The sequence below is a fragment of the Xenopus tropicalis genome, chromosome 1 (assembly GCF_000004195.4).
Source record: "Xenopus tropicalis strain Nigerian chromosome 1, UCB_Xtro_10.0, whole genome shotgun sequence".
Classification (NCBI taxonomy): domain Eukaryota; kingdom Metazoa; phylum Chordata; class Amphibia; order Anura; family Pipidae; genus Xenopus; species Xenopus tropicalis.
Genome location: NC_030677.2, coordinates 87,835,106 through 87,850,549, shown reverse-complemented (window position 1 = coordinate 87,850,549; position 15,444 = coordinate 87,835,106). Strand labels below are relative to the sequence as shown.

At 40.3% G+C, this 15,444-nt stretch overlaps 1 protein-coding gene and 1 long non-coding RNA gene across 3 annotated transcripts in view; both read left to right on the top strand.

The window, feature by feature from the left end:
• Positions 1–3,155: 3,155 nt before the first annotated feature.
• Positions 3,156–6,366, top strand: LOC116411472. Its single transcript, XM_031903540.1, has one exon. It carries the CDS (start codon positions 3,799–3,801, stop codon positions 5,359–5,361), a length of 1,563 nt encoding a protein of 520 aa, XP_031759400.1. The 5' UTR covers positions 3,156–3,798; the 3' UTR covers positions 5,362–6,366.
• Positions 6,367–11,955: 5,589 nt separating this feature from the next.
• The window catches only part of LOC105948246, a 29,478-nt gene continuing 25,989 nt past the window's right edge, over positions 11,956–15,444 (top strand). For both annotated transcript variants that reach the window (XR_004223118.1, XR_004223117.1), the window contains exons 1-2: positions 11,956–12,329; positions 12,692–12,825. This is a non-coding gene — a long non-coding RNA (uncharacterized LOC105948246). The remainder of the gene's footprint in view (positions 12,330–12,691; positions 12,826–15,444) is intronic.

Genomic DNA, 15,444 nt, shown 5'->3' with positions numbered 1-15,444 from the left:
GCCTTGGAGGAAGTAGGAGACCCAGCAGGCCCTTCAGCATCCATATCGGGCCCAACGTAATGTCACGGTCGGTATCCCAAAACTCAGAACAGTTTCCAAGGGCTTGGTCTCGGCTCACGCTTCTGCCTATAACCGCCGCCTTTCACGTTGGGAGGAGCCCTTCGCTACTCGGATGCCGCCAGGTCTTACAGTGAGGAGCCCAAGGAAAGAGTTCTGAGCAGGCAAGGGAGCCAGAACCGTTCTAAAGGGAGAATGGGCACAAGAAAACACAGTCGGAGATCAGGCCAGGGTCAGCAACGTTCAGAGAGTAAAGTACCAAATCAGAGTCCAAAAGGGTAGTCAGAGGTCAGGCCGGGGTCAACAACAATAAGGCAGCACGGTACCAAATAGAATCCGGAAGAGTAGTCAAAATACAGGCAAGGGTCGGTTCAGGCAGCAGTACAGGAAGGTCAAGGACAGGCAGAGGTCAAAACAGATCAGCAGAACAGGAATAACACACCCAGGAACTCACAGGAGGAAAACCTACGTTGGGCAATGATTCTGCTACAGGAAGTGCTTTATATATTCAAATTTGGCGCCATAGTGACGTCACACGCCGAGAAGGATCATAGACGCAAGTGCGCATGCGCGCGCATCAAAAGGAAAGAGAAGATGCGCGCGCGCCTAGAGGAAGCAGCTGGCGGGCGTCCCCGCACGGGAAGCGGCGGGCGTTCCCGCCGACCCCCAGGTACCCTCACAAATAGCCAGTTAATCAAGCCAGACCTATAACATGGGAGCAGATTTATCAAAATGTTTAGTTTAGAGTTTAGTTTAGAGTTTAGAGCTTAATACATAAAAACTCACCCATGTTCCCATTGGATTCATAGAAGCTTATTTATTAATGTGTGAAAGTTAGAACTCACCATTTGATAAATATGCTTCTAAAAATCCCATAGGAATGAATAGAATGTGGGTGAGTTTTTATGTATAAGTTCTAAACTCACACAATATAAATCTGCCCCATGATGAGTAATCAAGTGATCAAGTGAACAGTGCTAAGGAATTTATAATGAGCTGAGCTAAATGATTAAAACAAATATCATTAATTGCTTGACACCATTTGTCTGTTGTCAGTGTCCCAAGAGCTTTAAGTGAACATAAAGAATATGAATACCATTTTAAGAAAATAATTCAATATCTGTGTAGGGACCCATAGGGTTAATCTGCCCCTATGGCTTTAAACCCTACTATTTCCTTATTTCTGCTGTTACTGGGCAAAGACCCATGTATCTAATTTACAATTTACATATTGTGCCTATTGGTTTATTGGTTGATCACACCCCTTGCACGCCAATATAGTGTTTAGCAAGGAGGTGTGGCTTCCTCTTTTGCTGCGTCTGTGTCTCAGGTGAAGGACCACTGAGCCTGGGATCAGAACATGGGCCCTAGTAAAGCCTTATTGCCCCAGAGATTAATACCTACTCTGGTGAAGTCGGGGACAGGGACCCAGTGAACGAGTTATTACTCTTGTAAGAGCACTCTCTAGGAGAGTGAGATAGAGAGGGAAGGAAGCAAGAGCAAGAGCTCGGCTCCACTAAGGAAAGTAGCAGTAAGTATAATTCCATACAGGCAATGTTGCCTCGGCATAGGGCCACAGTTAAGACATAGGACACAGGCAGTATCTCAACCCTGTTCCACAGTTGACTGTAGGACTCTCAAGCTAGGGGTTATCAACCTGAGGACTGAGGTATCTATCCTGACTGCTTCCAAAGGGGTGCCAAGCTGACAAGGTGCATTTACCCTGCTCAGACCCTAAAGGAGGTGGGATAAACCAGTGTGCATCATCTCTGTGCTGCCCTCAGAGTGTACTATCATTTACCATCAGCATTTGTGAGTATTTACTTATCCCTACATCTTCATTGTCTTTGACAATAAATTGTGCTATAGTTCAACTGCAAGAACCTTCTGACGTCCATCTTTGCTAATCTGCACTGGACACAGCTACAGTGAGTTGCATGTTCCCCATGCCCTAAAACCATACTACCCTGGGTTTTGTCGATTTTATAGCCAAATAGGGGTTACATCTGTAATCATAAAACAGTACCTTGTACTTGATAGTAACTATTTATTGGTGATAAAATAATCCCATTTAGTTTATTCAATGTTTATTTTTATAGTAAACAAGGTATAGTGATCCAAATTACGGACTAATTATTCAGAAACCCCCAGGGCCCATGCATTACAGAAAACAGATTCCATACCTGTATAAGAAAGCATTTAATTACATCTCAACAAATATTTTGTGGTAAAGACACATCTATCCACTCATTGTCAGCCATTAGTTATAATGCCTGAATTTAGAGCATATTTCATCTACCATACTACTTATGTCTTATAAGTGGTATTTTTGTTGGATTTGATGTGTTGCAAACGTAGTGCTGCAACTTAACCTAGCAAGCTAAAATTAGTGATTTATCAAAATGTGAGATTAGAGCTTAATACATAAAAGCTCACCCGCATTCTATTCATTTCTTTTTTAGAAACGTATTTATCAATGGGTGAAAGTTAGAACTTGCATTTGATAAATATGCTTCTAAAAAAAATCCCATAGGAATGAATAGAACATGGGTGAGTTTTTATGTATAAAGCTCTAAACTCACATTTTGATAAATCTGCCTCTAGATGTGAAAATGTCATATGTACATGCACAATAATGAGCATTTGATTTACTATATAAGATTATTTCAACATTAAGAATGATATGTTATAGCCTGTCCTATTCCCATCCCTGTGAGAAGTGAATCAACAAGCAGTTTACTCACCCTTCAATCCCCACACTGTATAAGTTTTGAACTTGTTTAATGATGATTGTAGTAATATGTTTGGGGACTATGCATTCATATCTGCAAGTGTATGATATTAGTATCATTTAATTATATGAATGTACATAGTGCACAAGATATCTGTATAGATTTAAACAATGAGTCAGTCAGATGTTAATTAAGTTGCTTAAGTTGGGAATGCTTTGAAGTGCCTTTGTGTTGGTTACCTTGGGATTTATTATAGGGGGGGTGATCAACACCAAGATATCACAGGAAGCCAACTGGAGGGTCTTTTGCATTTCAAAGTTGAATTGTGTGTACAGTTGTTTATGGTGAGACGGCTCCTTATGGGAACTACCCGACTAACTAACACAATAAGATTCTGATACCTGATTATCTGTTCAGTGAGATTCTAAGAGTATAACTAAGGAAACTCTGATACTCACATAGTTGGACAGTAATGTAGAAACACACACAAAGATAGAGAGGTTAGGTTAGAGAGAAGTCCTGAAGGCTGATCCCTATAGAACAGATCCTGTGGGCATATTTAAAGGAACTCTGTATCATTTGCTGTCTCTGGGCTGGATAATCGAAATAAATTAGCTTCATCTCTGGAAAAGAACCGTGGTTGTTTCCTTTTACCTGGCTGTGGTAAATATTGGAATATCCAGTATATTTGTAATAATATACTACATCTACACTATACACAACATTTTGGTGCCGTGACCCGGATTGATTGAAAATCGCAACATTTTGGTGCCGTGACTCGGATTGATTTAATATATCACAACATTTTGGTGCCGTGACTAGTGACCAGAAGAAGCGTGGAAGATTTGTGACCCAAGAGTCTGCAGTGAAGCCCTGGAAGGAAGTGTGGAACCCTAGGACGGTGGTCTGGAAATCTGTGACTGTGAACCTAAAAGGGTTGGTAAGAATATTGTTTTTTTTTTAATTATATATATAATTTATTTTAAGTTAGCACTCTTTTATATATACAATGGCTTTAGTCAGTGGTAATAGCACTAAGGGAGAAATGGTCAGCACCTGGTTGGTTAGTTATATTAAAGATCATGGGGGACCATATGAAATCCCTCAAGAATGTAAAAATTCATGGGATTTAATGAAAGATTTTATAGCTGACAGTGTTTTTGATAAGAAAACTAAGGAAGCAAAACGCAAAGGACTTATCATACAGGGATTGGTCTCCTGCTGTTTAAAAATGGCAGAAATTATTAAACAAAAGGAGACTGATATTACAGAACAGGCAGATAAGTATACGACTTTACTGAGAGAGTCAAATGAAAAGATCTCAGAGTTAAGGTTACATGCCATAACCACTGGGGAGGCATTGCTTGAGAAGGCCAATCTATGTGACCACTTAAACGGTGTAAATGATGAATTGTCAGTAAAAATACAGGATGTAGAAAAGGAGCTGGAGGAGCATAAACATGCAATAAATATTGCTTTTGATAAGGTTGGGAATACTTCTAACCAATCTTGTGAAAACAATATTTCCAAATTTAACACAGAAATTAAAGAACATAAACAACTGTATCCTTGGAATGAATTAGATCCAGCGTGTAGTTTCCCAGCAGCTCCTGTTGTTACTACAACTGTATTAAATACTGACAATACAGGGGAGGTACAGCTCATCTCAAAACAATTAATACCTCAAGAGATGGATGCAATAGTTAGAGAGATTGGGCAGGTACCAAGATATGATATCAACAGATTCATGAAGTGGTTCTGTGAGTTGCAAAGGGTCAGAGAGACATATAATTTGAATCCTGAGGATGTAGATAGAGTGTTGCAGAGAGTAGTTGGAAATGGTTTATGGGTAAGGATTGTACAGAACTGTGGACAGCAGCGCAGGACAAGGGATGTGTTAAAGGAAATACTTAGGGCATTGTATGGTATCACATCAAATGTGTCTTTGTCCGGTAAGATAAAGCAGATGAAGCAGGAATGTCCTTACGAATTATGTGATAGGATAGCCACAGTAATGGGGCAAGTAGTAAATGGTAATCCAGGATTAGAACATGGTGGTTTGATTCATAGGGTTATGTTGTTAGAAGCTTTAGAGGAGGATGTCAGGGAAGGAATATTATCTATCACTCCTGATCCTACGGATCTAAAAGACATTCTGTTGAGGGCAGATAATTTGTGGCGAAAGAGGAATAAGGAGGAAAGTTTTGTAGTGGATGCTGCTAGAATTTTTAGAGTAGAGGGTCAACAAAGGAAAGAGTATGTTGGTTTTAAATGGCCTCAAAGAGGAAAGGGGGTTTACAATTCAGACCGCCAGAAAGGAAAATATGAATCTAGATGGCAGAATAGAGAAAACAATCAAAATGATCGTAAATCTAGAACTTGGATACCCTTTCCCCAACTAAAAAGGGAACATGAAAAACTTAAATTTGAATATGATAAGATCAGGGCTGAGAGGGATCTTTTAAAACAACAAGTTTCTTTACTGGAAACAGAACTTTCTAAATTAAGGCGTGCCCCTCTTACACATTCTGGTGTTAAGGACCATGGGGGAGGAACTTTAATAGAATTCTAAACCCATACATGCCACATAAATGTTCAATTGCACTTTCCTTTAATTTATCTCGAGACAATGTAATTTATGTAGAATATATGAATTAAGATTTTTCTCTAAGTTTTATCTTCCAGGAAAAGATCTTCAAGCAGAAGGATAAATGTGTCTGAATTTTGTGGTCATGTTTAACTTGTTTTTTTTTTTTCATCTCACACTTAAGCAGCTTTTCAAATTTTTTTAATGACAGTAGAGCATTGATAGATGAGACCTAAAGTTTCCAAGTGGGGGTGTGAAGGAATTTGCATGACACAGAGGGAGAGGTGTTGGATGTTGACACCACAGAAGTTTTTTTGACTGGATGCAGTAGTGCAATGGGCTGGATACTGTTTGATGTCAAAATATATTCTTCAGACTTCTTCTATAACTTATGTTCTCCCACAAATATAATAGGTCAATGGGATTTTTAAAGGAAAAAATGAATGAACTGTTCTGATGTTTGTCAGTGTCTAAATCAGTCTTAAGTGGGAAGATGGAAATGCAATGAAAAGAACTCATTAACATACAAACAGGACATTATTTACAAAGTTTCAGGACTTGAATGTCTACTTTTAACTAAGTAACATCCACCTTGTTATTATTCAGTGTTTTGTTTTATTCAGTGTCTTTCTGTATACATGTTTTTGCTTTTTAATGTAAAAAAAAAAAAAAATCCAGAGAATGGCCCAGAGAAAGTGCAAATATATTAATGTTGCTATACATATCTGTCTAGAGATGCTAAACAAGGGCTCATATTTAGCATATAGTCCATAGGGGGTGTTGGAAGCTAAATGTACAGACATGGGTGGATTTATAAAGAACACATATACTCAGAATATTGATGTTTTAGCTGCATATTTGCAGGGATATATCCGTTAATATTCTGACTAGATCAGGTAAGGGTGATATTGTGTCCAAAGCTAGAGTTTGTGGCTAAATGTGGGTTTTCTGAGAAAGAAAAAAAAAAAAAATCAGACTGTAAGAAGACCACGAGCTACAGATCCATCCAACACCAGCACCAATACCAGATCCTGTGTATCAGTCACTGCTACATGGAACTAAAGAAAACCAAACGCTTGGAGGAAAAACCCCAGAGGCTGCAAGAAGTTGGGTACTGGGTAGGGAAGTGGGGGAGTGATGGGAGTGGCAAGGAATCCTGCCTGGATCACAAAGACCCCAACCCTGGAAAGAATGGAGTTTGTGGACAGAAATGTTTCACAGTCTGTTTAATGACTGGATTTAATTCTCTGCAAAGACTAAGTACAACTTATACAGTAAGCAGGTGAATATTTCTGACTGGTGACTGAAAATATCTACTGATGACTGGAAAGGAAATGATCGACTCATTCAGTGTTGCAACTAATCCCGTACATACCCCAAAACCTGCCACTTGCAATAGATTTGGATACTTATTCATCCTAAATGGGAAAAAAGAGCTGGAGAAGTGATATGTAACCAGTTCTATTAGCATCTCTAGAAAATTTAAGAGCCTTGGTTTAGCATTCTCTATAACACAATTACAAACTATCATGTATATAAAAAAAAATGTTTTAAAGGAGAATGCAAGTCAAAATTTAAAAAGCATACTGCCCAATAGTCCTCCTATTGTTTAGTAAAAACACCACACTTTTAGTTACATAGTTACATAGTTACATAGGGTTGAAAAAAGACCATTGTCCATCAAGTTCAACCCATCCGAGTAAACCCAGCACACAACCTATACTAACCAATCTATACACTCACATACATAAACTATATATATACAACCAGTAATACTAACTGTAGATATTAGTATCACAATAGCCTTGGATATTCTGCTTGTTCAAAAACTCATCCAGGCCCCTCTTAAAGGCATTAACAGAGTCTGCCATTACCACATCACTAGGAAGGGCATTCCACAGCCTCACTGCCCTCACCGTGAAAAACCACCTACGCTGCTTCAAATGGAAGCTCTGTTCCTCTAATCTATAGGGGTGACCTCTGGTGCGCTGATTGTTTTTATGGGAAAAAAGAACATCCCCCAACTGCCTATAATCCCCTCTAATGTACTTGTACAGAGTAATCATGTCCCCTCGCAAGCGCCTCTTTTCCAGAGAAAACAACCCCAACCTCGACAGTCTAACCTCATAGCTTAAATCTTCCATCCCCTTTACCAGTTTAGTTGCACGTCTCTGCACTCTCTCCAGCTCATTAATATCCTTCTTAAGGACTGGAGCCCAAAACTGCACTGCATACTCAAGGTGAGGCCTTACCAGGGACCTATAAAGCGGCAAAAATATGTTCTCATCCCTTGAGTCAATGCCCTTTTTTATACAAGACAGCACTTTATTTGCTGTAGTAGCCACAGAATGACACTGCCTGGAATTAGACAAGTTGTGATCTACAAAAACCCCTAGATCCTTCTCCATTAAGGATGCCCCCAACACACTACCATTCAGTAGATAGTTTGCGTTTATATTATTCCTACCAAAGTGCATAACTTTGCACTTGTCAACATTGAACCTCATTTTCCAGTTTGCTGCCCAGTTTTCCAATTTTGTCAAATCGCTCTGCAAAGCGGCAGCATCCTGCATGGAACTTATAGTTTTGCACAATTTAGTGTCATCAGCAAAAATAGAAACAGTACTCTCTATGCCCACCTCCAGGTCATTAATAAACAAGTTAAAAAGCAAAGGACCAAGGACTGACCCCTGCGGTACTCCACTAACCACACTGGCCCAATTAGAAAATGTTCCATTTACCACCACTCTTTGTACTCTATCCTTCAGCCAGTTTTCTATCCAATTACAAATATTATGTTCTAGGCCAATATTCCTCAATTTGATCATTAACCTTCTGTGAGGTACTGTATCAAACGCTTTAGCAAAATCTAAGTAGATGACATCAACTGCCATTCCAGCATCAAGGTTCCTGCTCACCTCCTCATAAAAGGCAACTAAATTAGTCTGGCAAGATCTGTTACGCATAAAACCATGCTGGCACAAACTAATAGTATTGTGAACTGCAATGTATTCAACTATCCTATCCCTTATTACCCCTTCCAGAAGCTTTCCTACTACTGATGTCAGACTAACAGGCCTATAGTTTTCAGGCTGAGAACGAGATCCCTTTTTAAATAACGGCACCACATTAGCAATCCGCCAGTCTCTCGGCACCATGCCAAACCTCAACGAATCCTGAAAAATTATGTGAAGAGGCTTGGCAATCACAGCGCTCAGCTCATTTAATACCCTGGGATGAATCCCATCCGGTCCTGGACCTTTGTTTACCTTTACATGTTCAAGTCTCTTTTGAATTTCCTCCTGAGTGACCCACGCGCCAGTAGCTAAATTACTAGCACTGGGTATATTAAAAGGGAAGCCTTCATTATCTGGCTCCTCAGATGTATAGACAGATGAAAAATAAGAGTTCAAAATTTCAGCTTTTTCCCCGTTCTCATCAACCAACGTACCTCCCCGTGATAATAAAGTTCCCACCCCTTCTTGCTTCATTTTTTTACTATTCACATAATTAAAAAATAATTTTGGATTCTTTTTACTCCTAGCTGCAATATCCCTTTCCATCTCTATTTTAGCTTGCCTGATAGCTTTTTTGCATGCTTTATTTGCTTCCTTGTACCTGATGAAAGTTTCCGCTGTCCCAGCTAACTTGAATGCTTTAAAAGCACGTTTTTTATTACCAACCTCGACCTTAACTCTTTTATTCAGCCATAAGGGTTTTGCTTTGCGATGCCTCTCCTTGCTTACAAGGGGAATATACTGTTGTGTATACCTGCAAAGCAATGTTTTAAAGATGTTCCATTTTCCTTCTGTGTCTAACCCCATGAAAAGCCTTTCCCAGTTGACACATTGCAGAGATGCCCTTAAACTGGCAAAGTCTGCACGTCTAAAATTGAGCGTTTTAGTTACTCCCTTATAGAGCTGTCTCTGTAGCATTATCTCAAAGGAGACCATGTTGTGATCACTGTTCCCCAAATGCTCACCCACACAAATGTTAGAGATAAGTTCAGTATTATTAGATATTACCAGGTCCAAAATAGACTCATTCCGAGTAGGTTCTTGAACCACCTGAAATAAAAAGTTGTCATTTAGCATATTTACAAACCTACTAGCTTTTTCTGACTTAGCCACCCCATTACTCCAGTCAATGTCCGGATAATTAAAGTCCCCCATAATAACAACTTGACCCAATTTTGAAGCCTCCTCCATTTGCAAAAGTAGCTGGGACTCATCCCCCTCATCTATACGGGGTGGTTTATAGCATACACCAATGATCATTTTCTTTGTGGCCTTCAGCCCTACTGAAATTTCTACCCAAAGAGATTCAACGTTTTCATTGGTAATGTCTTTATTACATGGCTTTAAATCTGACTTTACATAAAGACAAACCCCTCCACCCTTTTTAATCCCTCTGTCCCTCCTAAAAAGCGTATACCCATTTAAATTCACTGCCCAGTCGCATTTTTCATCCCACCAGGTCTCAGTGATACCAATTAAGTCATAATTTTCAATACATGCAATAGCCTGCAGCTCCCCTATTTTTCCCGACAAGCTACGCGCATTAGCCAGCATGCAGCGGAGATTACTACTTCTTCCTCTACAGCTTACATTAGCTAAAGGACAGTTAGAGCTAAGGTGAAAATTAGTCTGTTTCCCTTGTAACAATGGAAGCTCCTTATCTGATAAACTATATGCCCCCCTCACTCCTCCCCCACAACCCTTTACTGGTCCCACTGCCCCATCTACACTAGCTCTCCCATAAGAATCTAGCTTACCAACCCCCCCCTTGTCTAGTTTAAACACTCCTCCAGCCTCTTAACCATTCTCTCCCCTAGCACAGTAGACCCCCTTCCATTGAGGTGCAATCCGTCAGGGCTGTATAGATTGTACCCCAAAGAAAAGTCAGCCCAGTGCTCTAGGAACCCAAACCCTTCCTTCCTACACCAAGACTTTAGCCACGCATTTAGCTCCCTAAGCTCCCGCTGTCTCCCTAAACTAGCACGCGGCACCGGAAACTAGCACGCGGCACTTAATGAAATATTTACTCAGTCACACTTACTTCACATTTTCTAGAACAGGCAGCCATCTCTAAAAAGGTATTCTCCCTTCCTTTCCCTCCTTGCTTCATACTGCACATGTGTTTCATTCCCTCCCCCCCTCCCCTCTGCCAGATCCGCTTCTGATTGGCTGGTGGGCATGTGTAGCTCAGAACAGGAGACAGGATCAAGTTACACACATGCTCAGAGAATAGGAAGGCTGCCGCTGGCAGCCTACAGGAAGGGAAGAGAGATTTCAGTGATGTCACTGTAGTCTTCACACTGTTGTAGGGTGCCAGCACCATATCTCAGAGAAGCAAGCAGGGATCTGGGAATTTAGATATGCAGTAGGTACTTAATAAGAATGCCTTTAGACTTACTTTTAATTTATATTAACCTTTCATTGTCCTTTAATGTGTTGTGGATCAATTCTGAGCAGAACTGATCCAAGTGGGGGAGTGTAGTAATATGTTTGGGGACTATGCATTCATACCTGCAAGTGTATGATATTAGTATCATTTAATTATATGAATGTACATAGTGCACAAGATATCTGTATAGATTTAAACAATGAGTCAGTCAGATGTTAATTAAGTTGCTTAAGTTGGGAATGCTTTGAAGTGCCTTTGTGTTGGTTACCTTGGGATTTATTATAGGGGGGGTGATCAACACCAAGATATCACAGGAAGCCAACTGGAGGGTCTTTTGCATTTCAAAGTTGAATTGTGTGTACAGTTGTTTATGGTGAGACGGCTCCTTATGGGAACTACCCGACTAACTAACACAATAAGATTCTGATACCTGATTATCTTGTCAGTGAGATTCTAAGAGTATAACTAAGGAAACTCTGATACTCACATAGTTGGACAGTAACGTAGAAACACACACAAAGATAGAGAGGTTAGGTTAGAGAGAAGTCCTGAAGGCTGATCCCTATAGAACAGATCCTGTGGCATATTTAAAGGAACTCTGTATCATTTGCTGTCTCTGGGCTGGATAATCAAAATAAATTAGCTTCATCTCTGGAAAAGAACCGTGGTTGTTTCCTTTTACCTGGCTGTGGTAAATATTGGAATATCCAGTATATTTGTAATAATATACTACATCTACACTATACACAACATTTTGGTGCCGTGGCCCGGATTGATTGAAAATCGCAACAATGATGATCAAAAGAAGGTAGAACTGTAGGTACAAACCTTACAGTGGTATCAGAATACATTCTGGGTATGTAAAATACAGATGAAATACAAAAGAAGCATGTATAAACATCATAAACTGATATATGCATTATACAGTCCTAGTGAGGCCTAACAGGCCAAGGGAGAAATAGTGAATCACAAATTACAACCAGAATGCAAATAACAGCAAAATACACAGCATATAATGTGCAGGCATATCTAAAATGTGGACAGAACTACTGCTGTGGCAGTAAAATGTATGCCTGTCTTTAGAAGACATAGGGGTTGATTCACTAAAGTGAAGTTAAAACGAGTGCTATTTATAGCATGCATTAAAAATTTTATCACTTCTTATTCTTTGCGACTTAACGCACAATTCACTAAAAGGACACGCGTCAAAATTTAGACGCGATGCTGTTTGCGTTATTTAACTCGTGAAGAGTGTTTTTGTGCGGTAATTTACGCAGCACTCGGTAATTTACACAGCACACGGTAATTTACACACGCGCACAGTAATTTATGCATGCAGAATTATGGTGCTAAATTCTGCACTCAAGCGTTACGCGTCATATACCTCATGACTAATGCCATTTTGCGCAGTTGCGCTGTGAGTGAAGAGATGGAGAGCGCACAAGGTGCAGGTGCGCAACGCAAGGCGACACAAGCCATGGAGAGGAGGGATGAGAACGATGCTGAAGCCAGCAGTGGCAGGCTGAAACAGGTGGCAAAACACCAAGGTAGGCTGGGGCCTGAGGAATTACACAGGAGGCATAGGCACAATAAGAAACAGCCGCAGAGGCAAATTAGGACAGTAAATAGGGGGGTAATTTAATAATGCCCTGTACTCTCCTTTATGAAGGAGGATTATTGTGGAAGCATTGTTTAAGCATTGTTTAATACAGGGAGAGCCGTGGTAGTTAGTGAGGCCACTTAGCAGCAACTTGCAGCATTTAAGTAGGGTTTGTGTCAGAGCATGCCTTAGTATTGTTACACTTGAAAGTAAAGGGAATTGATTGGGGCAACAATGAGTAATAAAAAGTGATTGCGTGACTTGCTTATTGGAGGCAAGACAATAAAAGCATTCATATATTTTATTTAGATCTGGAACTGGAGGTGGCCCTTCAAAAAAAGTATTCTTCACGAGGTATGAGGAGCAGCTCCTACCTTTTATCCATGGAGAGAGTGTGACTGGTGTGGCCGGCATCTTTGATTCGGACAGGAATGTCACCACAGGTAGGTGTAATGACATTAATACAAGCCTATTTACTCTTGCAGAGAAGCTTAACATTAATGGTATACAATGTTTTCGAAAACAGATTAATCCTTACCACCACCTGGCACAAGCAGACGCAGCCAATTGTCATCTGCTCCGATTCTAGGTATTTTTGTTACCAAATTTTGTAGGACATGTGTTTTGTGTTAGGCTTGTGCAATGGCATAAGAGTGAATTGTGTCCGTGTATATTGCAGGTGTTTCAATTCCAGAAGTGCAGCGTATTGCTAATAAGATAGGTGTGTTAATGGACAAGTTTATCTTGCTGGGTTAGGTGCAGTCAGTTCATCTTGTATTTTTGGACAGTCAATCTTTTCAACTTGATTTTGCCCTTGCACTCTGCAACATTTTACCTTTTTTGCTCATTTGGAATGAATCGATGTCCACAAATAGTTTTCGCAAAATAAACTTGGTCATGTTAAGAATCACCCTATGTGGCTTAACACTGAGAAGTTAATAGGGAAAAAAAGGAAAGCTTTAAAGAAATATAAGTCAGAGGGGACAGTAGCTGCGTTTAATGAATATAAACACTATAAAAAGTGTTGTAAAACAGCAATCCAAAAGGCAAAGATAGAAAATGAGGTGCGCATTGTGGCAGAGGCCAAGACTAACCCCAAAAAGTTTTTTAAGTATATTAATAGTAAAAAGATGCAGGTTGAGGGTGTGGCCCCATTGAGTTATAGTAACAATATGGTTACAGCGGATACAGAAAAGTGCTTAACCAGTTCTTTTCTTCTGTGTATACAGTAGAGGAGCTAGTGGGCCAAGTCCCACCCAATAGCTGCACTGTTGCCTCAGCTCCAACTACGCAGTGGTTGACACAGGATATGGTGCTTAAAGGGTTACATAAGATAAATGTAAACAAGGCACCTGGGCCAGATGGAATATACCCTCAGGTACTGAGAGAGCTAGGGTCAGATTTACAGTGGCCTTTGTTTCTGATATTCTCAGGCTCTCTTATCAGGTATGGTACCTAGGGATTGAAAGAAGGCGAATGTCATTCCTAGATTTAAAAAGGGAATAAGATATCAGCCTGGCAATTATAGGCCTGTAAGTTTGACATCCATGGTGGGCAAGTTATTTAAAGGCTTGTTAAGGGATCACATACAAAATTATGTACTGGAGAATGAGCAGTAATGAGCATGGCTTTATGAAGGACAGGTCATGTCAGACCAATTTAATTGCTTTTTATGATGAGCTAAGTAAGAAGCTGGACAGTGGGGATGCAGTAGATATAATCTATTTGGATTTTGCCAAAGCATTTGATACCGTTCCCCACAAACGACTGCTTTCTAAACTAAGGTCTATTGGTCTAAGTGAAGTCGTTTGCACATGGATAGAAAACTGGCTACAGGGTCAGGTACAGAGGGTGGTTGTTAATGGTACATTCTCTACTTGGAATAAGGTTCTCAGTGGGGTCCCTCAGGGTTCTGTACTGGGTCCACTTTTGTTTAACTTGTTCATAAATTACTTAGGGGAGGGTATTACAAGCAATGTATCAGTGTTTGCAAATGACACAAAACTCTGCAGACCAGTCAATTCTATCCAGGATGTGGCATCCTTGCTGCAGGATCTTGACCAACTGGCAATCTGGGCGGCTAAGTGGCAGATGAGATTTAATGTGGATAAATGTAAGGTCATGCACCTGGGATGTAAAAATATGCAAGCCACTTATACCCTTAACCCTTTCCCTGCCAAGCACGTAGCTTCTACGTGCTGGCATAAAAAGTCGTTGTATGCCAAGCACGTAGAAGCTACGTTTCCCATAAAGACAGCGCATTCTCTGCACTCGCCAATCAATCCGAGTGCAGAGACGCGCTGCCAGGCTCTGCTAGGCAACAAGCTGTGCTCCCTCCTGGGCCCCCTCCGATCGCCTCTGTGTGACCCCAAGTCGTAGCGACGTCATCAGGACATGCCTGCTGCGTGGGGTATTTAAATCCTGCCCCTGGCTCCGCCCCTTTCACTCGTGGAGCATCGTGGAGCCTCTTGGAGCCTGCCTGCATCCCCCTGCGGTCTTCCAGCACCAGCGATCTGCCTGCCTGCCTTTGAGATCTGCCTTGCCTGCCCCAGGTACCAATTTTGCACCATTTACACATCACACTAATTGTAATTTTTTTTGCTGATTTTATTTTTTTTTGCAGTTTCCACTTTTTTTTTTTTTTACTTTTTTTTTTGCACAGGCATACACTTACACATATACACACCTATACACACACTCACACACATACACACACTCCTTTTGCAAGTGTGCACACACACATATTTTTTACTTTGCCTTTATTTTATTTTCCATTTTTAGCCTTTACACACTAATCACTGTTTCATCAGTTTTATTTTATATTATTGATTTTATTTGTTTCATTGCTTTTTCAGTTCTGCATTGTGCTTTATTTCTGTTTTATTACTCTATTACTCTGATTTCTAAGTTCTGTGTTATACTTTTATTTCTGTTATATTATATATATACTGTTATTACTGTTACCTTGATTTTGCAGTGTGACAAGTGATCAGGTAGCCTGAACGCAAGTCACACGGCATAATCACATTTTTCTTGCGTTTTTAAGTGGTTTTGTGAGTTTT

Bases quoted from the DNA above. Each gene is read 5' to 3' on its own strand.
- LOC116411472 (XM_031903540.1), top strand. From the start codon at position 3,799: ATGGCTTTAGTCAGTGGTAATAGCACTAAGGGAGAAATGGTCAGCACC.